This window comes from Ranitomeya imitator, chromosome 1 (assembly GCF_032444005.1).
Source record: "Ranitomeya imitator isolate aRanImi1 chromosome 1, aRanImi1.pri, whole genome shotgun sequence".
In the NCBI taxonomy this organism is placed as follows: domain Eukaryota; kingdom Metazoa; phylum Chordata; class Amphibia; order Anura; family Dendrobatidae; genus Ranitomeya; species Ranitomeya imitator.
In genome coordinates this window covers 577,356,939-577,382,484 of record NC_091282.1, presented here as the reverse complement: position 1 = coordinate 577,382,484, position 25,546 = coordinate 577,356,939, and the positions used below count along the sequence as shown (strand labels likewise).

At 42.8% G+C, this 25,546-nt stretch overlaps 1 protein-coding gene across 1 annotated transcript in view; it reads left to right on the top strand.

Annotated features, from left to right (window-relative positions):
• The window catches only part of PLPPR3 (phospholipid phosphatase related 3), a 248,832-nt gene that overhangs the window by 132,484 nt on the left and 90,802 nt on the right, over positions 1 to 25,546 (top strand). Inside the window, exons 3-5 of the mRNA XM_069767849.1 lie at positions 1,139 to 1,324; positions 1,407 to 1,536; positions 11,226 to 11,421. Of these exons, the coding sequence (XP_069623950.1) occupies positions 1,139 to 1,324; positions 1,407 to 1,536; positions 11,226 to 11,421 (512 nt within the window). The remainder of the gene's footprint in view (positions 1 to 1,138; positions 1,325 to 1,406; positions 1,537 to 11,225; positions 11,422 to 25,546) is intronic.

The following is a 25,546-nucleotide window of genomic DNA, read 5'->3' as shown; positions in this document are numbered from 1 at the left end:
GGATAATTTAACAGATATTGATGAGCATGCCCCTGGTTCTATCCATCAGAGAATAAATAAAATGTACTATAGTACTTGAAAAACGTTCCAAAAAACTTTAGGAGGTTTCATAACAGAATGTTTAAAATAATGTTTACATCAGAAATGTATGTAATAATTAATAATTGCGTTTTGTCAATCTTTACTATCTATGCCATCAAAACAACTGAAGGAGTTTAATAAAGCAGTCAAGCATATAACCTGCTTTGTGATGGTAGCGTGCAAAACTATATGCTAATAGAGAGGAGCAATGGAGGTTACTGACCATGCCAACCTTACTGTATACTAACCTCATTCACCCTACTCTGACATATACAGTTAACATTTTTTTCTGAAAGCAAACTAAATTCTGAAGTCTGTATAATGGCTAAACCTTTGGGAGATCAAAAAAGCTATTCTGAGGGAAAACTGTGATATTATAGCTCAGACCCATCCATTTCAGGCCATATTTTTCTAAACCTCCAGAACACCAGAAATAATTGACTAAATATGGGGAAATATGATTATCCATAAGATATCTCCATAAGGCCAACTGCATATGAGCATATGAAAAATCATCCAAGTTTTATCCAGAAAAATTTGACGATTTCATCTGACTTTCATCCACGTACCATCTGTGTATCCTTTTGTAATGTCTGTGTGACATCTGTTTGAAATCTGTTTTCATACATCAACTTTAAAAAATGTACATGATCAAATACAGTTTCCTAGGTAAATAATGGCAAAGGATCCGTAAAAATTGGATGCCACTCAGATATTTTGTTTTTTTCAAACCCATAGACTTGAATGTGTGAGTCTCATCAGAGAATCGGACATAGTAGTGCATGCTACAATTTTCTTCTCATGGCAGGCGGACCAACAGAAAAATCGTTGATATGAACAGCCCTTTTGAATAAATAACATGGGTCAGTGTGCTGTCCGTGTGCCTTCCAGATGAAAAATTAGAAGGCACACATCCAATTTATATGCTCGTTTACATGAGTTCTAAAGCTGATCAAGCTGTAACTTGCATTTTTTTATGGTTGAACCAACTTTTTGCATTAATATTGTCCTTGATTCCTCTTGTACCTAATTATTCCAATTTCACCTTTTTCTTTAGCTTCCAATTGTGGCCTCCTCCATTGTTTCTTTGTATTTTCTGGAGCTGACAGACATATTCCGGCCAGCTCAGGGTGGATTTCAGTGTCATGATCGGTCACTTTCCATGCCCTATATTGAAACCAATGAAGAGCTGATTCCTCTTCTCATGTTGCTAAGTCTTGCATTTGCAGCCCCTGCAGCCTCTGTAAGTAAATTATATATGATTGAATATAAAAGATTTAATACATTAAAAAAGTAGTAACATTCAGTGTTTTGATTTGCATCAGATCATGGTTGGAGAGGGAGTCCTATATTGTATACAGTCCAAATTGAAAGGTCATGGAAGCTCTGAAGGAAGCATTAATGCAGGTGGTTGCAACTTCAACTCCTTCCTACGTAGGACAGTGCGCTTTGTAGGTAAGTAGGACTTAATGGGAACCTGAAAGCAAAAAAAACATTATTTACCTGGAGCTACAGTGGTCGTCTACAGGTAAATACCATATTTCACATACGGTATGTGGCTGTCTAATTGGAAGTGTGGCTACAGGGAGAAAATGAAGTTACAGAGCAGGATGTCAGTCAATGAGCTGGCTGTGTGATTACAGCAGGCTCACTGTTCACTCCTCGGCACCGCCCTGATGACTGGACATGCATGAAGAATATAACTTATTTTTTTCCCTGCAGCCACGCTACCAATAGAAATTATGGTCAATGCTGTATAAAATGGTATTTACCTGCTGATTTCCACTATGAATGCAGGTAAATAACATTGACTCTTTAATAATTGGTTCCAAAATGAAGCATTTGATTCAAAAAATTAAGGTGTGAATGTGTAAGAGGGTAAGCAGTGCTAAAGAAGACGTTGTGGCAAATGAGTTAAATTTGATACAAAGTGTTTTTTTGTTTGCATATGTTATTTATATATAAAAGTTTATTTTATCCTTATGACTGGTTTGTGTTCGGTTTCCTGGAGGTTTTACATCAAGGCCATCACCAGGTAGTGGGGAGGGCTGTTCAATAAGGGAACCAATGGAAGTCTGTAGGGATATACAGTTGGGAAAAAGTATTTAGTCAGCCACCAATTGTGCAAGTTTTCCCACTTAAAAAGATGAGAGAGGCCTGTAATTGACATCATAGACCACAACTATGAGAGTCAAAATGAGAAAACAAATCAAGAAAATCACCTTGTCAGATTAGGCAAGATTTATTTAGCAAATTGTGGTGGAAAATAAGTATTTGGTCACCTAAAAAAATGCAAGATTTCTAGCTCTCACAGACCTGTAACTTCTTCTTTAAGAGGCTCCTCTGTCCTCCACTTATTACCTGTAGTAGTGACACCTGTTTAAACTTGTTACCAGTATAAAAGACACCTGTCCACAACCTCAAACAGTCACACTGCAAACTCCACTATGGTGAAGACCAAAAAGTTGTTGAAGGACACCAGAAATAAAATTGTAGGCCTGCACCAGGCTGGGAAGACTGAATCTGCAATAGCCAAGAAGCTTGGTGTGATGAAATCAACTGTGGGAGCAATGATAAGAAAATGGAAGACATACAAGACCACTGATAATCGCCCTCGAACTGGGGCTCCAGGCAAGATCTCACCACGTGGGGTCAAAATGATCACAAGAATGGTAAGCAAAAATCCCTGCATAGCTGGGACCACCATAACAAAGGCTACCATCAGTAACACACTATGCCGCCAGGGACTCAGATCATTATTGCCCCATAGCTGCCATATAGTGCTCTGCGCCGTTCAGTATTGCCCCATAGCTGCCATATAATGCTCTGCGCCGTTCAGTATTGCCCCATAGCTGCCATATAGTGCTCTGCGCCGTTCAGTATTGCCCCATAGCTGCCATATAGTGCTCTGCGCCGTTCAGTATTGCCCCATAGCTGTGTCATAGAAAGCTGTGCCATTGCTGCTGCTGCTGGAATAAAAAATAAATGCCATACTCACCTCGCTGCTTGCAGCTCCCAGCGTCTCGTCCCGGCGTCTCTCCGCTCTCACTGATCAGGCAGAGGGCGCCGCGCACACTATATGCGTCATCGCGCCCTCTGACCTGCACAGTCAGAGCAAGAGGACGCGAAGACAGAGCGGCGCCCGGCGGGTGGAACGCGGACAGGTGAATATATCATACTTACCTGCTCCCGGCGTCCGGCTCCCTCTGCCTGTCACACGGTCTTCGGTGCCGCAGCCTCTTCCTCTATCAGCGGTCACCGGCACCGCTGATTAGAGAAATTAATATGTGGCTCCACCTCCCGCGTATTCATTTCTCTAATGAGCGGTCCCACGTGACCACTGACAGGAAGAGCTGCAGCACCGAAGACCGTGGGACGGGCAGGGGGAGCGCCAGGATCGCTGGGACTAGGTAAGTATACCTCAGCGCCCTCTCCCCCTCACCCGCCGACCCTGCCGCCCACCGTGACTCGAGTATAAGCCGAGAGGGGCACTTTCAGCCCAAAATTTTGGGCTGAAAATCTCGGCTTATACTCGAGTATATACGGGTATTTGGTATTATTATCTTCATTTAATTTGTCTTAAATGAAAAAACACAAAAAGAATTGTCCTAAAGCCAAATTGGTTTATAATTCCACACCAAACATAAAAAAGGGGGTGGACAAAAGTATTGGCACTGTTCGAAAAATCATGTGATGCTTCTCTAATTTATGTAATTAACAGCACCTGTAACTTACCTGTGGCACCTAACAGGTGTTGGCAATAACTAAATCACACTTGAAGGCAGTTGACATGGATTAAAGTTGGCTCAACCTCTGTCCTATGTCCTTGTGTGTACCACATTGAGCATGGAGAAAAGAAAGAAGTCCAAAGAACTGTCCGAGGACTTGAGAAACCAAATTGTGAGGAAGCATGAACAATCTCAAGGCTACAAGTCCATCTCCAAAGACCTGAATGTTCCTGTGTCTACCGTGCGCAGTGTCATCAAGAAGTTTAAAGCCCATGGCACTGTGGCTAACCTCCCTAGATGTGGACGGAAAAGAAAAATTGACAAGAGATTTCAACGCAAGATTGTGCGGATGTTGGATAAAGAACCTTGACTAAGGGTACCGTCACACAGTGCAATTTTGATCGCTACGACGGCACGATTCGTGACGTTCGAGTGATATAGTTACGATATCACAGTGTCTGACACGCTCCTGCGATCAGGGACCCCGCTGAGAATCGTACGTCGTAGCAGATCGTTTGAAACTTTCTTTCGTCGTCTAGTGTCCCGCTGTGGCGGCATGATCGCATGGTGTAACATATATCGGATACGATGTGCGCATAGTAACCAACGGCTTCTACATCGCACATACGTCATGAAATTATCGCTCCAGCGTCGTAGATTGCAAAGTGTGACAGCAGTCTACGACGCTGGAGCGATATTGTTACGATGCTGGAGCGTCACGGATCGTACCGTTGTAGCGATGAAAATTGCACTGTGTGACGGTACCCTTACATCCAAACAAGTTCAAGCTGCCCTACAGTCCGAGGGTACAACAGTGTCAACTCGTACTATCCGTCGGCATCTGAATGAAAAGGGGCTGTATGTTAGGAGATCCAGGAAGACCCCACTTCTTACCCCAAGACATAAAAAAGCCAGGCTGGAGTTTGCCAAAACTTACCTGAAAAAGCCTAAAACGTTTTGGAAGAATGTTCTCTGGTCAGATGAGATGGGCAAAGGCATCAACATAGTTTACAGGAGAAAAAAAGAGGCATTCAAAGAAAAGAACGGTCCCTACAGCCAAACATGGCGGAGGTTCCCTGATGTTTTGGGGTTGCTTTGCTGCCTCTGGCACTGGACTGCTTGACCGTGTGCATGGCATTATTAAGTCTGCAGAAAAAAGCTGGGTCTCCCTCAGAGGTCATGGGTCTTCCAGCAGGACAATGACCCAAAACACACTTCAAAAAGCACTAGAAAATGGTTTGAGAGAAAGCACTGGAGACTTCTAAGGTGGCCAGCAATGAGTCCAGACCTGAATCCCATAGAACACCTGTGGAGAGATCTAAAAATGGCAGTTTGGAGAAGGCACCCTTCAAATATCAGGGACCTGGAGCAGTTTGCCAAAGAAGAATGGTCTAAAATTCCAGCAGAGCATTGTAAGAAACTCATTGATGGTTACCGGAAGTGGTTGGTCGCAGTTATTTTGGCTAAAGGTTGTGCAACCAAGTATTAGGCTGAGGGTGCCAATACTTTTGTCTGGCCCATTTTTGGAGTTTTGTGTCAAATGATCAATGTTTTGCTTTTTGCTTCATTCTCTTTTGTCTTTTTTCATTTAAGACAAATTAAATGAAAATAATAATACCAAATAATTTGTGTTTGCAATCATTTTCAGGAAGAAAATGAGTATTATCTGACAGAATTGCAGGGGTGTCAATACTTTTGGCCATGACTGTAACTGTATCTTACCCAGTGTGACCTCACTAAAGTGGGGGGAAAAAAGTATTTAGTCAGCCAATTGTGCAAGTCAATTGTCAATACTTTTGGCCATGACTGTAAATGTTTGGGAAAAGCCCACATATTGGAAAAGGTTATAGCGAACAAAAAGGGAACATACTTCTTGAATAGGAGAGTCTCAGATAGTGCAAGGTTCAAGTTCACGTACAAACTGCAATGGGTGCTAACAGTACCAAGTTTACAAACAGCAGGAGGGCACACTGGGAGTCTAGCGCAGATCCCTGGATAGTCCAGACCATTGGCACAGAGTAGGCATTAGAGTTCATATCTCATGCACTCCAAAGAGGAAGAGGCCAGTCTGGGAAGAGCAAGAAGGAACTGTGGCGGGCCTCAAGAAAGCTGAGTTGCCGGACAGGGAGTCCTTAGTGCAAACAGAAGCCGTTGAGGTGGGAACACTTTAGGCAGACCACAGGCAAGATCTTGAAGTGTACTGTTTTATGGGAACATCAACCGGAGAGGGATCTGCCCCATACTGTATGCAACAGCTGAATGTATCTGTATAGTAAAACCAAGATTGTTGCCCCGGACCCAATGTCTCCTGGTGTGTGTGTTACTAATCCTGGTCGCGAGGACAGAGATGTAGCAATGTCTTTCGGACTACTAGTAACAGCAGAACAAATACTGCAACACAGCATACAGGAAGAAAGTTCCCATTTACAAGAGGGGTTTCAGGGTGAAGAGAGTCAGAACCGACTCACAGCACTGTCCCTGAGGACCCTTTCAAATTTAGAGTTAGGGACATTTTTCTAACTCTAAAAACCTAAATACATTTTGGATAGCTGTTCAGCCAACAGTTATCTCTTTCACAGCTCAACACCTTACTGAGCACTCCTGAGTTCTTTTTGAGAGAGCCTCTTCCAGACATCTCTTGCGGTGGCTTATCTCGTAGAGAAGAAATGTATCGGTAGTCAGAAAACGGACATACTGGATTCTTCTGTATCCTAACATTATCTGTAAGGGGACAGTCATGAAACCCCGATAAGCATCAAATCAATCCGTCAGTATCAGCGGTTTCAGCTGACATTCATCATATATGTATGGGAAACTTAGAGAGGACCTTTTTCCACTTTTAGCATGGTAAATTGGCCATATCATTGAATAGTGGCTGCAGAGCTGAATAAAACTGTTTTTAAATTCTCATCTCTCACCTTCTTCAGAGATATTAGATTGTAAAGTTTATATGTTCTCAACACCTGACTGAGCACTCTTAAGTTCTTTATGAGTGAGCCACTTCCAGACATCTCTTGCGGTTGCTTATCTCTTAGAGAGAAAATGTGTCTGTAGTCAGAAAATGGACATACTGGATCCATCTGTATCCTGACATTGCAGAATCAGTGCAGAACCCGACAGGATAGGAGACATGGTTTACATACAGTAAACCCATGCAGAACACTTAGATTTATATATGTCAGTGACTAATACTGTTAGCAGTATGTGTCTGTAAAATTTGGGACCTGTATGTATTTACTAAAAGAATATATTCACAGAAAAAACTGGTGTGGGCTCCCGCACAATTTTCTGCGCCAGAGAGGGAAAGCTAGTGACTGGGGCAGATATTCCTAGAGAGAGAGACCATGGTTATTGCCCCCCCCAGCTAAAAACATCTGCACCCAGCCACCCCAGAAAAGGTGCATCTATGAGATGCGCCAATTCCAGCACTTAGCCTAACTCTTCCCACTGTCCTGTAGCGGTGGCATATGGGGTGATAGGGGGTTAATTTCACCTTTGTATTGTAAGGTGACATTAAGCCTGGCTTGGTAATGGAGAGGTGTTAATAAGACACCTATACATTACTAATCCTAAGTTTGTAAAAGGTTAAATAAACACAGACACATGCAGAATAAAGTATTTTAATGAAATGAAAGAACACACAGTTTTGCCATCTTTATTCTTCTGCCAATCCAAACAATGCCCTCTATCTCTTCTTATAAAAAAAAACACAAAAAAAAAAACAATATACCCATACCTGTCAGCGTACAGTCAGTCCCACGCCGTAATCCATATCTGGGGGATATATAGTTTACAACCAGGAGCGGTGCTAATGCTACTGGCTCAGCTGTAAATCACTGAAGAATGAATGAGAAGCTATGGGCATCAGCATCAGTGATCAGCTACAGGGCAGTGGGAAGAGGGAGTCTAAGTGCTGGAATTGGTGCATCTTATAGATGAGCCTTTTCCGGTGTGGCTGGGAGCAGATGTTTTTAGCCAGTGGGTGTCAATAACAATGGTCCCTCTCTAGGCTATTCATATTAATTAATATAAATATCTACCCTCACTCACTGGCTTTCCCTCTCTGGTGGAGAAAATTCTGCGGAAGCCCACGCCATTTTTTTCCGTGAATACATTCTTTTATTAAATACATACAGGTCCCAAATTTTACAGACACATACTACTAACTTAGTCACTGACACAGGGGTGGATTAAAGGTAGCCAGGGCCCCGGGCTGTTCAGACACTGTGGGCCCCCCGGTAATGTGACGGGGTCATGTGACGGGGTCATGTGACGGGGTCATGCAACGGGATCATCATATACCTGGACCAGATTATTCCAGAAAAATTGTTGCTGTGTGAAACTATAACCTGTCAAACATCCATTGATCTAGTCAATTTACCCTTCAGTTCAGTATATAGTATACAGTGTATAGTGTCAGTGTATAGGTAACACTGACTCACCAGTGCCATCTCTAGGTGAAGTCCTTCATCTTTCATCCAGCACAGACCGTCATCACTTCATTCAGCCAGGACTCGACTCTGCAGGAAACTTCACAGTTATCTCGAGCTCCGCTTGTAGAACACATTACTTAATTTTTCCCAACTTCTACATTACATCACATTAAGAAAAAGAGGCGACATAGTGTCACTCTACACAGTAACAGGACCGCCCCCCCATTTAAAACAGTGTCCTCAAAAAATAAAATAAATGCATCACTGCAGTAATAATATCCCTTAATTAACCCCTATGGTAATAATAATATCCCTCATCCTGGCCCCGTGTATCTCATTCCTGACTCCAGCCATATGTTCTCCCATCCTGCCCTCATGAGTATCCATTCTGCCCCACATGATCTCCCCATCCTGCCCCATCTGTCTCCATAATATTCATCCTGCCCCATGATCCAATCCTGCCCCCATGTCTTTCATTCTGCCCTGTGTCTCCAATCATGCCACGTATCTACATTCTGAACATGTCTCAAGTCCTGCCCCAAGTGTGTCCAGCATCTCTGCCCCCAGTGTCCAGCATCTCTGCCCCCAGTGTCCAGCATCTCTGCCCCCAGTGACCAGCATCTCTGCCACCAATGTCCAGCATCTCTGCCACAATGTCCAGCATCTCTGCCCCCAGTGTGTCCAGCATCCTGACCCCAATGTGTCCAGCATCCTGCCCCCCGTTTGTCCAGCATCCTGCCCCCAGTGTGTCCAGCATATTGCCCCCACTGTGTCCAGCATATTGCCCCCAGTGTGTCCAGCAATCGGCCCCAGTGTGTCCAGCATATTGCCCCCAGTGTGTCCAGCATATTGCCCCAGTGTGTCCAGCATATTGCCCCCAGTGTCTCCAGCATATTGTCTCCAGTGTGTCCAGCATTCTGCCTCAGTGTGTCCAGCATATTGCTCCCAAGTGTCTCCAGCATATTGCCCCAGTGTCTCCAGCATATTGCCCCCAGTGTGTCCAGCATATTGCCCCCAGTGTGTCCAGCATCTCTGCCCCCAGTGTCCAACATACTGGCTTGGGCCCCCCGGATTGCCGTTCGCAATAAAAAATAAAAATAAAAAAAGAGTTCTCCTCACCTGTCCACGCTCCTTCGGTGAAGCTCTCTCCTCACAGCTGAAGCGCGCACTCGCCGGCGACTGACAATGACATCAGACGCCGGTGACGTGCGCGCTGCGGCTGATAACTATTGACGTGTGGGCGCGCGCCCGCACATCAATAGCGTTTAACTGCCGCAGCGCTGGTAGGGGCCCAGTGAGCAGATGAGACGGGGTCCCCCTCTGCCCACTGGGCCCATACGCCAGTCAGGTGTGGGAGGGTGTGGGGGGGCCCTGGGCTACCGCCCAGATTGACCCCGTTATAATCCACCCCTGCACTGACATATATAAATCTAACTGTTCTGCAATGGTTTACTGTATGTAAACCTATCCTGTCGGGTTCTGCCATGATTTTACAGAAGCCGCCAAATGAATTATCGGCTATTCTGCTATCTGTCTCTCTATGTAGTATAAAGATATATATATGTGTGTCATTGACATATATCTATTCTATCTATTCTATTTTCACCTAGTCTATTCTATACATACTGTACGCGGCAGATCATTTGCCGCCTTTTAATCTATCTATATATCTATATATTAACTATCTCTTGAAGCTCATCAAGAAAATGCGAAGTGTGCAAAGCAGTCATCACAGCAAAAGGTGGCTACTTTGAAGAACCTAGAATATAAGACATAATTTCAGTTGTTCACACTTTTTTGTTAAGTATATAATTCCACATGTGTTAATTCATAGTTTTGATGCCTTCAGTGTGAATTTACAATTTTCATATTCATGAAAATACAGAAAAATCTTTAAAAGAGAAGGTGTGTCCAAACTTTTGGTCTGTACTGTATATATATGTTTTGAAGATTATTTGGTAGTAAAACGATGTTTACAGTAATGTTTTACAATACGATTTTAACATGAGCTTTTACATAGAGAGAACTGCTGTTATGTAAAAGCTCATTGCATACAGATGCCATATGGATGTCACACTGTTACTAGATGTGTGGAAATCGCATCCTCGAATTGCAAATGGATTCATACAGATCACTGTTCGGGGAACATTTGTGCGATTCTTGGCCGTCAAAATCGGACCAATTTTTTGTTTATACGGTAAGTGTGACTCCAGCCTTAATCACATTGTATGTTTGGGGCCATTATCCTGCTGCAGAAAAAAATTGGATGCTTCCTTGATGGTATTACATGATGGAGAAGTAGCTGGCTGTATTTCTCAGCTTTGAGAACACCATGAAATGGACAACATTGAGGAGAGCAGAGGCAGTGGTCAGCCCAGGAAAAGACTATGCTTACTTCTCTTTGATATTGGAAGACGTTCAGCTGTGCCATCAGCTCAAAACAAAATTTTAAAAAATGCACAGCGCAATAGGGTTTTATCCAAGTAAATTGTTAAGGATAAAACAGGTGTAAACTCACCTGATATGGTTGTGTAAGACACAACCATTGATTAAGTGAAAAATGCCAACTGCTGCATTATTCACAAGCATTTTCAGAGAGATACCAGGGTAGAGTGGATTTATGATATGAGCTTCTGATATAATCACGATCCATGGATATCATGAATAAGTGGTTTAATGTCAACTCCTTTCAGAGTCCATCCGACTCCTTCCTTAGGACAACCACAAATTTGTGGTTCTTTAAGATGTTTGGAGCAATCTCCCTGCCGAGTTCCTTCAAAAACTGTGTGCCAGTGGACCTAGAAGAAATGGTGCTTTGATGCTATTCTGAAAATTTCTCTTTTGCTGAAAGCATTTCTAACCTTACATACTTAAATATATTTTCTATATATTATAAATATGTATATATTTTTAAACTGGATAGTGTACTCAATATGACTTTGTTTTCTCTTTATACTTTTAAGAGCTTTGTCCTTTTACATAGGTGTCCATGTGTTTGGATTGTGTGCCACTGCATTGGTCACTGATGTCATTCAGCTTGCAACCGGTTACCATGCTCCTTTCTTCCTCACTGTCTGTAAACCTAACTATACCCGCTTTGGTACTTCCTGTGCTACAAATCCTTATATCACTCAAGATATCTGCACTGGTAACGACCATCACGCCATTTTGTCAGCAAGGTAAGTAATGTGGAACTGTACAAAACAATCAGAAGTTTTTATGATAACGCAATGTCAATGTAACTATTATTATCCAAGACAATCCTCAACAAGTAAATAGCAGCACCAAGAAGGAAAATTTGTGGTACTATAGAAAGCACAAGATTAATGGACATGTTAATAGGAACAACATTTTCAAAACATCTTGATTTATTCAGTATTGAGAATAAGTGCCACACGCAAAATACCTGCACTTACACACCTTGGCTGCTATCAATCAGATTATTACTGGTTGTCTGAGGAATGTTCTGCCACGCTTAATGCACTTGGGCACATAAATAAGCTAGTTCCACTGCAGGCAGCTCCTTTTGCAATGACATGGTTTCACAATGTCTCTAAAGTGTCCCAGGAGCTGTTATTCAACATGAGAACGTCAGACCATTTGCTGTTCATCCTTTGAGCATCCTATGTAGATTAAACGTGCTACCATGCCTTGCAGTGTCTCCAAACTTTGTTCCCATCTAGCACATTTGGACATAATTTGTTGACAAATGCAAAAAAGCTACCAGCTATGGATCTTAATTATTTATGTGCCCAGATACAATCAACATGGCAGAACATTCCTCAGACAACCACTAATAACCTCGCTGATAGCTTGCCAAGGCATCTAAGTGTGTGCATTTTGGCATGTGGCCCTCATATTACATACTGTGTAAGTAGAGCTTTTAAAAATTTAGTTTCCATTTTTTTGATCATTTGCATATCATTATCATATGTATCAATACTGTGATTTACACAATTCCATGACTTTTCCTTCTAGTTTTTGCAATTTCATTGTTGGTGAGGGTATCATATTATATTGTATCCAGGAGAAATATTTTCATATGTACTACTCTATTCACCAGATAGATATATGTCAACAGTTACTAAGCAACCATGCTTTGTATCCTAGCAACAAAAAATCCACAGTTAACACTATCAGAAAAAACTAGGAAATATCTTTTCCCCAATTAATTGTCCAAATATACAGATCATCACCATCACGATCAGAAAGTATCCAGGGTAATCAAAGACTGAACTGAGCATTTTTATGGAGTGACTACATGTTTTCAAAAAATACAAGTTAGTTTTGTAATCAAGGAACAAAAACGATCTGATGATCAAAAAATATATTTCAGTCACAACCCAAACACAATGCTATTTCATCACAAATGTTGTGCTAGCAAGTTATGACAGCGAAAATCTGAATTGAAATGACGAGAGAATATTCAGTCTGAAAATTCATACATGTCGAATGCTGGCAACTAAAAGATGCTTATAAATGGTTCTACATATGCCTGCTGTATACACCCACCATATATACACATCTATATAATTGTCTAAGGGTTACTTCCATCTTTCTGTCCCTCTGTCTGTCACGGATATTCATTGGTCGCGGCCTCTTTCTGTCATGGAATCCAAGTCGCTGATTGGTCTCGCCAGCTGCCTGTCATGGCTGCTGCGACCAATAAGCGACGGCCACAGCCCGATTAGTCCCTCCCTACTCCCCTGCAGTCAGTGCCCGGCGCCCGCTCCATACTCCTCGCAGTCACCGCTCACACAGGGTTAATGCCAGCGGTAACGGACCGCAATATGCCGCGGGTAACGCACTCCGTTACCGCAGCTATTAACCCTGTGTGACCAAGTTTTTACTATTGATGCTGCCTATGCAACGTCAATAGTAAAAGGATCTAATGTTAAAAATAATTAAAAAAAAAAAAATCATTATATACTCACCTTCCGCCGCCTTTCCCGCTTCTCGCGACGCTCCGGTAACCGCTCCATGCAAGCGGCAGTTTCCAGTGGCAAGGATGGTATGCGACAAGGACCTGCCATGATGTCATGGTCATGTGACCGCGACGTCATCACGGGTCCTGCGCTACCAACCCTGGGACCGGAAGCTGCCGAGTGTACCGCACACAGGCGACATGAACACAAGGGCTCCCTCGGAAGGTGAGTATATGTTCATTTTTTATTCTTTATCCTGTGACATACGTGGCTGGGCAATATACTACGTGACTGGCCAATATACTACGAGGCTGGGCAATATACTACGTGGCTCTGTGCTGTATACTACATCACTGGGCAAAATACTATGTAACTGGGCAATTTACTACGTCGCTGGGCAATATACTACGTGACTGGGCAATATACTACGTGGCTGGGCAATATACTATGTGGCTGGGCAATATACTATGTGGCTGGGCAATATACTACGTGGTTGGGCAATATACTACGTGGCTGGGCAATATACTACGTGGCTGGGCAATATACTACGTGACTGGCCAATATACTACGAGGCTGGGCAATATACTACGTGGCTCTGTGCTGTATACTACGTCACTGGGCAATATACTATGTAACTGGGCAATTTACTACGTTGCTGGGCAATATACTACGTGACTGGGCAATATACTACGTGGCTGGGCAATATACTATGTGGCTGGGCAATATACTATGTGGCTGGGCAATAAACTAGAATACCCGATGCGTTAGAATCGGGCACCATTTAGTACCATACATATACCTAATAAAAAAACATGTTCTAAAGGTAAACTAGACAATACAGAATGGCGGACGGAACAAGAGCTGGAGTTTACATCAGTGCTTCGTAAACTGTGAGGCGACCCTTAGCTGTTGAGGAGCCTAATAGAGAAAAATGGAGACATATTTTTCAATTAAATCTGTCAGCAGGTTTTTTTCTATGTAATCTGAGGAAAGCATAAGGTAGAAGTTAAAACTCTGAACTCAACTATGTGACACATGTCAGGCTGTGTGCTCTTGTTTACTTACACTAAAGGTTTTATCACCAGGTGATTAGTGGTGGGTGTACCCCTGGATATTCGGGTCCGGCAGGTTTGGTCGAACAATGAAAAAATATTTGGTTCAGGTACTGAGAAAAAGTCTCACAATGCAGTGCTGAGCTCAGTAAGTTCATAGTGAGAAATTTCACACTGTGAACTGTGGTAAATTCACTGAGCTCCCGGATTTAGAGGAAAAGAGGGCACCACCAAATAGTAAATGTAAAAATAGGAGAGGGATCTCCTAAAGCATATGTCGTTATTAATGAATAATTCATACATGGCCCTCAATATTAGTCAAAGCCGAAACATTGAAATGACAAGGCTCAGATACTCTGCAAAATAACGTATATCAAGCTGGAAGTAATAACAAACTTAAATATCTAAACAGCTCGTCACAGAATCATGCTTGCAGTGTAGCACCTAAAATAGCAGCGATGTGAGACATGAAACACATGATAATGTAGAACAGTAAATTCAATGTGTTAAAGGCATGCTCAGGGCCGGCGTCAGCACCCGGCATACCCGGGCAAGTGCCGGGGCCCTGGCGAGACAGGGGGGACCATTCATTTAGGGGCAGGCAGCTGCTTAGGGCCCCCGCTCCTCCAGGGACCCTCAGCTAGCGGCACATCAGCAGCTGTTATGGGGCCTCTGTGAGGCAGGGGGCCCGCCTGTCGCCAGCACCAACTCCCCCGCATTGAACTATACCGGCGGTGTAAAGTTCAAAGCAAATGATGGAGGAGAGAGCATCACCTGATGCTCCCTCTCCCATCATTCCCCACTCTGCCTCTGACACTGCCGCTGCGGGTGCGCGATGACGTCATCGCGCACTCGCTGTGTGTAAGGCAGTGCAGCGGCAGCTGCCGAGACTGGAGCAGGGAGCAGCGCGCAGTGCGGGCATGTTTAGAGGTGAGGCGTGTTCTTTTTTTGTAACTATAACAGTGAGTATTGGACTATGGGGCCATTCTTGGGGGAAGGGGGGCTGAGCTGTATACTACATGTCTGTGCTATATACTACATGGGTGTGTTATATACTACGTGGGCTGTGCTATATACTATATGGGCTGTTATATACTACATGGGCTGTGCTATATACTATATGGGCTGTTATATGCTACGTGGGCTGTGCTATATACTACATGTCTGTGCTATATACTACATGGGTGTGTTATATACTGCATGGGCTGTGCTATATACTATTTGGGCTGTTAAATACTATGTGGGCTGTGTTATATACTGCGTGGGCTGTGTTATATACTATGTCTCTGTGCTATATACTAAGTGGGCTGTGCTATATACGAGGTGGATGTGCAATATACTACGTGGCTGTGCTATATACTACGTGGCTGTGTTATATACTACGTGGGCTGTTTTATATACTGCGTGGGCTGTGCTATATACTACGAGGGCTGTGCTATATACTATGTGGGCTGTTATATGCTACGTGGGCTGTGCTATATACTACATGTCTGTGCTATATACTACATGGGTGTGTTATATACTGCATGGGCTGTGCTATATACTATTTGGGCTGTTAAATACTATGTGGGCTGTGCTATATATTATATGGGCTGTTATATGCTACATAGGCTGTGCTATATACTACATGGCTGTGTTATATACTACGTGAGCTTTTCTATATACTATATGGGCTGTTATATGCTACGTGGGCTGTGCTGTATACTACATGTCTGTGCTATATTTTACATGGCTGTGTTATATACTTCGTTGGCTTTGCTATATGCTACATGGCTGTTTTATATACTACATGAGCCATGTTATATACTATGTGGCTGTGCTATATACTATATGGGCTGTTATATGCTATGTGGGCTGTGCTATATACTACATGGCTGTTCTATATACTACGTGGGCCGTGCTATATACTACGTGGGCTGTTATATGCTACATGGGCTGTGCTATATACTACATGACTGTGCTATATACTACGTGGGCTGTGTTATATACTACATGGGCTGTTATATGCTACGTGGGCTGTGCTATATACTACATGGCTGTTCTATATACTACATGGGCCGTGTTATATACTACGTGGGCTGTGCTATATAATATGTGGCAGTGCTATATACTATAAGGGCTGTTATATGCTACGTGGGCTGTGTGTCCAAGCTTTTCCTCTGTACTGTATGTATATGTATATATATATACATATACAGTGGGGCAAAAAAGTATTTAGTCAGTCAGCAATAGTGCAAGTTCCACCACTTAAAAAGATGAGAGGCGTCTGTAATTTACATCATAGGTAGACCTCAACTATGGGAGACAAACTGAGAAAAAAAATCCAGAAAATCACATTGTCTGTTTTTTTAACAATTTATTTGCATATTATGGTGGAAAATAAGTATTTGGTCAGAAACAAACAATCAAGATTTCTGGCTCTCACAGACCTGTAACTTCTTCTTTAAGAGTCTCCTCTTTCCTCCACTCATTACCTGTAGTAATGGCACCTGTTTAAACTTGTTATCAGTATAAAAAGACACCTGTGCACACCCTCAAACAGTCTGACTCCAAACTCCACTATGGTGAAGACCAAAGAGCTGTCAAAGGACACCAGAAACAAAATTGTAGCCCTGCACCAGGCTGGGAAGACGGAATCTGCAATAGCCAACCAGCTTGGAGTGAAGAAATCAACAGTGGGAGCAATGATTAGAAAATGGAAGACATACAAGACCACTGATAATCTCCCTCGATCTGGGGCTCCACGCAAAATCCCACCCCGTGGGGTCAGAATGATCACAAGAACGGTGAGCAAAAATCCCAGAACCACGTGGGGGGACCTAGTGAATGAACTGCAGAGAGCTGGGACCAATGTAACAAGGCCTACCATAAGTAACACACTACGCCACCATGGACTCAGATCCTGCAGTGCCAGACGTATCCCACTGCTTAAGCCAGTACATGTCTGGGCCCGTCTGAAGTTTGCTAGAGAGCATTTGGATGATCCAGAGGAGTTTTGGGAGAATGTCCTATGGTCTGATGAAACCCAACTGGAACTGTTTGGTAGAAACACAACTTGTCGTGTTTGGAGGAAAAAGAATACTGAGTTGCATCCATCAAACACCATACCTACTGTAAAGCATGGTGGTGGAAACATCATGCTTTGGGGCTGTTTCTCTGCAAAGGGGCCAGGACGATTGATCCGGGTACATGAAAGAATGAATGGAGCCATGTATCGTGAGATTTTGAGTGCAAACCTCCTTCCATCAGCAAGGGCATTGAAGATGAAACGTGGCTGGGTCTTTCAACATGACAATGATCCAAAGCACACTGCCAGGGCAACGAAGGAGTGGCTTCGTAAGAAGCATTTCAAGGTCCTGGAGTGGCCTAGCCAGTCTCCAGATCTCAACCCTATAGAAAACCTTTGGAGGGAGTTGAAAGTCCGTGTTGCCAAGCGAAAAGCCAAAAACATCACTGCTCTAGAGGAGATCTGCATGGAGGAATGGGCCAACATACCAACAACAGTGTGTAGCAACCTTGTGAAGACTTACAGAAAACGTTTGACCTCTGTCATTGCCAGCAAAGGATATATTACAAAGTATTGAGATGAAATTTTGTTTCTGACCAAATACTTATTTTCCACCATAATATGCAAATAAATTGTTAAAAAAACAGACAATGTGATTTTCTGGATTTTTTTTTCTCAGTTTGTCTCCCATAGTTGAGGTCTACCTATGATGCAAATTACAGACGCCTCTCATCTTTTTAAGTGGTGGAACTTGCACTATTGCTGACTGACTAAATACTTTTTTGCCCCACTGTATATATATATGTATATATATATATATATACAGTACAGACCAAAAGTTTGAACACACCTTCTCATTTAAAGATTTTTCTGTATTTCCATGATTAGGAAAGTTGTAGAATCACACTGAAGGCATCAAAACTATGAATTAACTCATGTGGAATTGTATACTTAACAAAAAAGTGTGAAACAACTGAAATTATGTTTTATATTCTAGGTTCTTCAAAGTAGCCACCTTTTGCTTTGATGACTGCTTTGTACACTCTTGGCATTCTCTTGATGAGCTTCAAGAGGTAGGCACCGAGAATCGTCTTCCAACAATCTTGAAGGAGTTCCCAGAGATGCTTAGCACTTGTTGGCCCTTTTGCCTTCACTCTGTGGTGCACCTCACCCCAAACCATCTTGATTGGGTTCAGGTCTGGTGACTGTGGAGGCCAGGTCATCTGGCGTAGCACCCCATCACTCTCCTTCTTGGTCAAATAGCCCTACACAGCCTGGAGGTGTGCTTGGGGTCATTGTCCTGTTGAAAAGTAAATGATGGTCCAACTAAACGCAAACCGTATGGAATAGCATGCCTCTGCAAGATGCTGTGGTAGCCATGCTGGTTCAGTATGCCTTCAATTTTGAATAAATCCCCAACAGTGTCACCAGAAAAGCACCCCCACACCATCACACCTCCTCCTCCATGCTTTACGGTGGGAATCCATCCATTCACCTTTTCTGCGTTGCACAAAGACACGGTGGTTGGAACCAAAGATCTCAAATTTGGACTCATCAGACCAAACCACAGATTTCCACTGGTCTATTGTCCATTCTAGAAAAACCAAATCACAATAATGCGGAATCCCAGAGAAGCATATACACCAACTTAGAAAAACAGAGATCCCTAAAAAATAACTTTTATTAATAACTCGATTATCGAGTGGTGGTTGTGGTTCTGACTGTGTGCCTTTTAGAGGTGTTTTCCTCGTTTTTGTTTTTTGGTCCATTTTTTGTCATCGTAATTGTTCCATATTTTATGGACATGCACTACTGGTTATTTTACATCAAGCATTTGCACTCTTGTAGTGTAACAAAAATGGACTTCATCTAAGTGCTGTGTATTTTCTTGTGTGGACATATTATTGCATCCAGTATACCCGTATTTGGGTTACTGTTTCACTTATTCATTCTCGTCTGGACTATTGTAACTCTCTACTAATCGGTCTCCCTCTTGCAAAACTCTCCCCGCTCCAATCTGTCCTGAATGCTGCAGCCAGGATCATATTCCTCACCAACCGTTACACCGATGCCTCTACCCTGTGCCAGTCATTACACTGGCTACCCATCCACTCCAGAATCCAGTACAAAACTACTACCCTCATCCACAAAGCACTCCATGGCTCAGCACCACCCTACATCTCCTCCCTGGTATCAGTCTACCACCCTACCCGCGCCCTCCGCTCCGCTAATGACCTCAGGTTAGCATCCTCAATAATCAGAACCTCCCACTCCCGTCTCCAAGACTTTACACGTGCTGCGCCGATTCTTTGGAATGCACTACCTAGGTTAATACGATTAATCCCCAATCCCCACAGTTTTAAGCGTGCCCTAAAAACTCATTTGTTCAGACTGGCCTACCGCCTCAATGCATTAACCTAACGATCCCTGTGTGGCCTATTTATAATAAAAAAAAAAAAAAAGGTTCCTCGCATCATGTTCTCATACACTTTATGCAGTATTAGCCCTCTGTGTCTGTACTGCTACATACTTAGGCAGGTAACTGGTTCATGCAGCTTTACATGAACACCTGAGCCTTACACTATAGCTGGTCCGTATAACTAAAGCAATTGTTACCATCCACCTCTCGTGTCTCCCCTTTTCCCCATAGTTTGTAAGCTTGCGAGCAGGGCCCTCACTCCTCCTGGTATCTGTTTTGAACTGTATTTCTGTTATGCTGTAATGTCTATTGTCTGTACAAGTCCCCTCTATAATTTGTAAAGCGCTGCGGAATATGTTGGCGCTATATAAATAAAAATTATTATATTATATTATTATTTACTGTACAGTACCTGAAGTATATGTTTTTTCCATCATAGCATCTTTCTACACTAGTATTATAAGATGCTAGTATATATATATATTTTTTTTATATATACTTATTCTTTGTTTTGGATATATTTTTTCTATTTTTGTTTTTTCTCCTTTACGGGTATCAGTGGTGTTTGTGGGACATATCTCTTTGTCTATCCCGAACTTTAGGGACTGTTAGGGACCCTAGGGCTAGCCGTCGTTGAGTGGGGGAGCCTACCGCAGAAAATTAGGGTGCCAACCTCCACTGTTAGGCAGGGTATTAGCATAGATTTCAGCAGGGCTAATTAGTCTTTCTTTAATTATAGGTCCTTGTAGGGCTTGTAAGGGCTAGCCGTCGAGGAGTGGGGGCGCCTACCGCAGCAAAGTAGGGTGCCAACCTCCACTGTCAGGCAGGGTGCATTGTAGCTCGGTCTAGGGTCTACTAGGTACATTTAATACTGTTTTATATTGATTGTGGATAAATATAGTCTTTTTTAATCATATTAATAAAAGTTATTTTTTAGGGATCTCTGTTTTTCTAAGTTGGTGTATTCTATTGTCCATTCCTTGTGTTCTTTAGCCCAAACAAGTCTCTTCTGCTTGTTGCCTGTCCTTAGCAGTGGTTTCCTAGCAGCTATTTTACCATGAAGGCCTGCTGCACAAAGTCTCCTCTTAACAGTTGTTGTAGAGATGTGTCTCTGTGTGGCATTGAGCTGGTCTCTAATCTGAGCTGCTGTTAACCTGCGATTTCTGAGGCTGGTGACTCGGATAAACTTATCCTCAGAAGCAGAGGTGACTCTTGGTCTTCCTTTCCTGGGGCGGTCCTCATGTGAGCCAGTTTCCTTGTAGCGCTTGATGGTTTTTGCCACTGCAGTTGGGGACACTTTCAAAGTTTTCCCAATTTTTCGGACTGACTGACTTTCATTTCTAAAGTAATGATGGCAACTCGTTTTTCTTTACTGCTGCTTTTTTCTTGCCATAATACAAATTTTAACAGTCTATTCAGTAGGACTATCAGCTGTGTATCCATCAGAATTCTGCACAACACAACTGATGATCCCAACTCCTTTTATAAGGCAAGAAATCCCACTTATTAAACCTGGCAGGGCAGAACTGTGAAGTGAAAACCATTCCCGGTGACTACCTCTTGAAGCTCATCAAGAGAATGCCAAGAATGTGCAAAGCAGTCATCAAAGCAAAAGGTGGCTACTTTGCAGAACCTAGAATATAAGACATATTTTCAGTTGTTTCACACTTTTTGTTAAGTGCATAATTCCACATGTGTTAATTCATAGTTTTGATGCCTTCAGTGTGAATGTACAATTTTCATAGTCATGAAAATACAGAAAAATCTTTAAAAGAGAAGGTGTGTCCAAACTTTTGGTCTGTACTGTATATATACAAACACACACTGCACAAAAAATAAAGGGAACACCTAAACAACAGAATAAAACTCCAAGTAAATTAAACTTCTGTGAAATCAAACTGTCCACTTAGGAATAGTGTTGAGCATTCCGATACCGCAAGTATCGGGTATCGGCCGATACTTGCGGTATCGGAATTCCGATACCGAGTTCCGATACTTTTGTGGTATCGGGAATCGGTATCGGATCCATATTAATGTGTAAAATAAAGATTTAAAATAAAAAATATTGATATGCTCACCTCTCCGGAGGCCCCTGGACATCACCGCTGGTAACCGGCAGCCTTCTTTGTTTAAAATGAGCGCGTTTAGGGACTTCCATGACGTCACGGCTTCTGATTGGTCGCGTGCCGCTCATGTGACCGCCACGCGACCAATCAGAAGCCGCTACGTCATTCTCAGGTCCTAAACTCCTCATTCTAGAAATTTAGGACCTGAGAATGACGTCGCGGCTTCTGATTGGTCGTGTGGCGGTCACATGAGCGGCACGCGACCAATCAGAAGCCGCGACGTCATTCTCAGGTCCTAAACGCGCTCATTTTAAGCAAAGAAGGCTGCCAGTTACCAGCGGTGATGTCCAGGGGCCTCCGGAGAGGTAATTATATCAATATTTTTTATTTTAATTCTTCATTTTACACATTAATATGGATCCCAGGGCCTGAAGGAGAGTTTCCTCTCCTTCAGACCCTGGGAACCATCAGGATACCTTCCGATACTTGGTGTCCCATTGACTTGTATTGGTATCGGTATCGGCGATATCCGATACTTTTCGGGTATCGGCCGATACTATCCGATACCGATACTTTCAAGTATCGGACGGTATCGCTCAACACTACTTAGGAAGCAACATTGTTTTACAACCAATTTCACATGCTGTTGTGCAAATGGAGTAGACAACAGATGGAAATTATTGGCAATTATAAAGACACCCCCTATAAAGGAGTGGTTCTGCGGGTGGGGACCACAGACCACATCTCAGTACCAGTACATCTGGCTGATGTTTTCATTACTTTTGAATGTTGGTTGTGCTTTCACACTCGTGGTAGCATGAGACGGACTCTATAACCAACACAAGTGGCTCAGGGAGTGCAGCTCATCCAGGATGGCACATCAATGAGAGCTGTGGCAAGAAGGTTTACTGTGTCTGTCAGCGTAGTGTTCAGAGGCTGGATGCGCTACCAGTAAACAGGCCAGTACACCAGGAGATGTGGAGGGGGCCATAGGAGGGCAACAACCCTGCAGCAGGACCGCTACCTCAGCCTTTGTGCAAGGAGGAACTGAAGGAGCACTGCCAGAGCCCTGCAAAATGACCTCCAGCAGGCCACAAATGTGCATGCATCTGCGCAAATGGTTAGAAACCGACTCTATGTGGATGGTCTGAGTGCCCGGCGTCCACAGATGGGGGTTGTGCTCACAGCCCAACACCGTGCAGGACGCTTGGCATTTTCCACAGAACACCAGGATTAGCAAATTTGCCACTGGTGCCCTGTGCTCTTCACAGATAGAAGCAGGTTCACACTGAGCACATGTGACAGATGTGACAGAGTCTGGTGATGCCATGAAGAGTGATCTGCTGCCTGCAACATCCTTCAGCATGACCGGTTTGGCAGTGGGTCAGTACTGGTGTGGGGTGGCATTTCGTTGGAGAGCCACACAGCCCTCCACGTGCTAGCCTGAAGTACCCTGACTGCCAGTAGGTACCAGGATGAGATCCTCAGACCCATTGTGAGACCATATGCAGGTGCAGTGGGTCCTGGATTCTTTCTGATGCATGACAATGCTAGGCCTCATGTGGCTGAAGTGTGTCAGCAGTTCCTGCATGATGAAGGCATTGATACTATGGATTGGCCCACCCATTCAACAGCACTGAATCCAATCGAGCACATCTGGGAGATCATGTTTCGCTCAATCCACCAACACCACATTGCACCACAGACTGTCCAGGAGTTGACTGATGCCTTAATTCAGGTCTGGGAGGAGATCCCTCGGGATAACATCCACTGCCTCATCAGGACAATGCCCAGGCATTATAGGGAGGTCGTACAGGCAAGTGAAGGCCACATACATTACTGAGCATCATTTCCTTGTCTTGAGGCATTTCCACGGAAGTTGGATTAGCCTGCAATTTGATTTTCCACTTTGATTTATTCTATCATTCCAACTCCAGACCTCCATGAGATATTAGTTGTGATTTACATTCGTCATTTTTAGGTTTTGTTGTTCTCAATGCATTTCACAATGTAATATATAAAGATTTGCAACTGGAATATTTCAATCAGTGATATCTAGGATGTGGGATTTTAATGTTCCCTTAATGTTTTTGAGCAGTGTATATATATATATACACTGTCCAGGAGTTGACTGATGCCTTAATCCAGGTCTGGGAGGAGATCCCTCGGGATAACATCCACTGCCTCATCAGGACAATGCCCATGTATTGTAGGGAGGTTGTACAGGCAAGTGAAGGCCACATACATTACTGAGCATCATTTCCTTGTCTTGAGGCATTTCCACGGAAGTTGGATCAGCCTGAAATTTGATTTTCCACTTTGATTCATTCTATCATTCCAACTCCAGACCTCCATGAGATATTAGTTGTGATTTACATTCATCATTTTTAGGTTTTATTGTTCTCAATGCATTTCACAATGTAATATATAAAAATTTGCAACTGGAATATTTCAATCAGTGATATCTAGGATGTGGGATCACATAATGCCAGATATAGAAACAATAATAATGATGACTGTATGTGAAATAACGATGTCATGGTATAATAGTAATATACTATCACAAAAACACTGGGTGAGTAATATATGTAAAAATGTAATGTAAAAATATGTAAATAGGTAAAAAAAATAATCCCTATGCACTGTTGCAATGGTACACGCTATGCAGTAGTACAATTGGTATAAAATACCTAGGCACAGTTTTCATGCAGGTGTCCCCATGGATGTGCACGGTGCATCAGATTAGTCACTGATGGATGAAATAGAGGAATGGGATGTTTGTGCGTTGAATATGAGGAGGTTTTGAAGACTTCCTCCAAAGATACACCATTTTATTCTGGTAATCACGAAGATCTCTGCTAAATTTACCAGCTTGTGTTTGTACATTTTCTTCACAACCATGTTGGTAGTTTTCTCCATTTGAGTGTCGAACATCTGAGGAGGGCAACCAGATCTGAGATCCATATCAATGAGCTGGTCCAATTTAGTGATGGTACTAGTGTTAAGATCAATCAGGAGTTGCATTAAGGTATTAGAAGCTGTTGCACACCTCTTCCCATTTAGAAATACAATTCTCATCCTCTATGGGGAAGGTAGGAACCCCACACACAAACACACGCAATCCCCTAGGAATTAATTTATAGGATATATATTTGTCCACAAAATGTACAGTTCCACCACAGTTTGGTGTGTTTAATCACCATATTCTGAATAGTAGATACTTGAGCGTTCCATTATTGATCGCTGGCCTTCTGTAAGAAAACACCTGATTAATTTGGCATAGCCAAGATTTTTTATTGGCTTTATAGTGCATATTTCCAGAGAAAATACCTGTGCTGAACATAGCAATAGTACAGTAAATATAACTCATAGAAGATAGGAGCATGATGAATATAATATAAAGAAGTCAGGACTATATACTAATATACCAACCATGCAAATATACGGTAGATTTAGATTCAAATGGAAAACTTGTCATGGGACACATAAACAAAGGAAGAAATCGACAATTACTAGTCCAGATCAAATGAAAAAGTTAATACATTATATTGTTAAATTACATTTTCAGGGCAAGGGGAAACGGACAAAATACACATATAGTGACAAGCTGTGAAAGAAGGGGCGCACAATACAAGAACAGCTGCATCATGAATTGTATACATCACATAATACCAGACATAGAAACAATAATAACGAAGACTGCATGTGAAATAATCATGTCATTGTATAATAGCAATCAGGGCAGGCTTTAGACAAATTGGGGTCCTGGGCAAAATTCAAAGTGGGGCCCCCAATCCTGAAATATTCCAACAAGAACACTGTTAGGCCCCCTTCA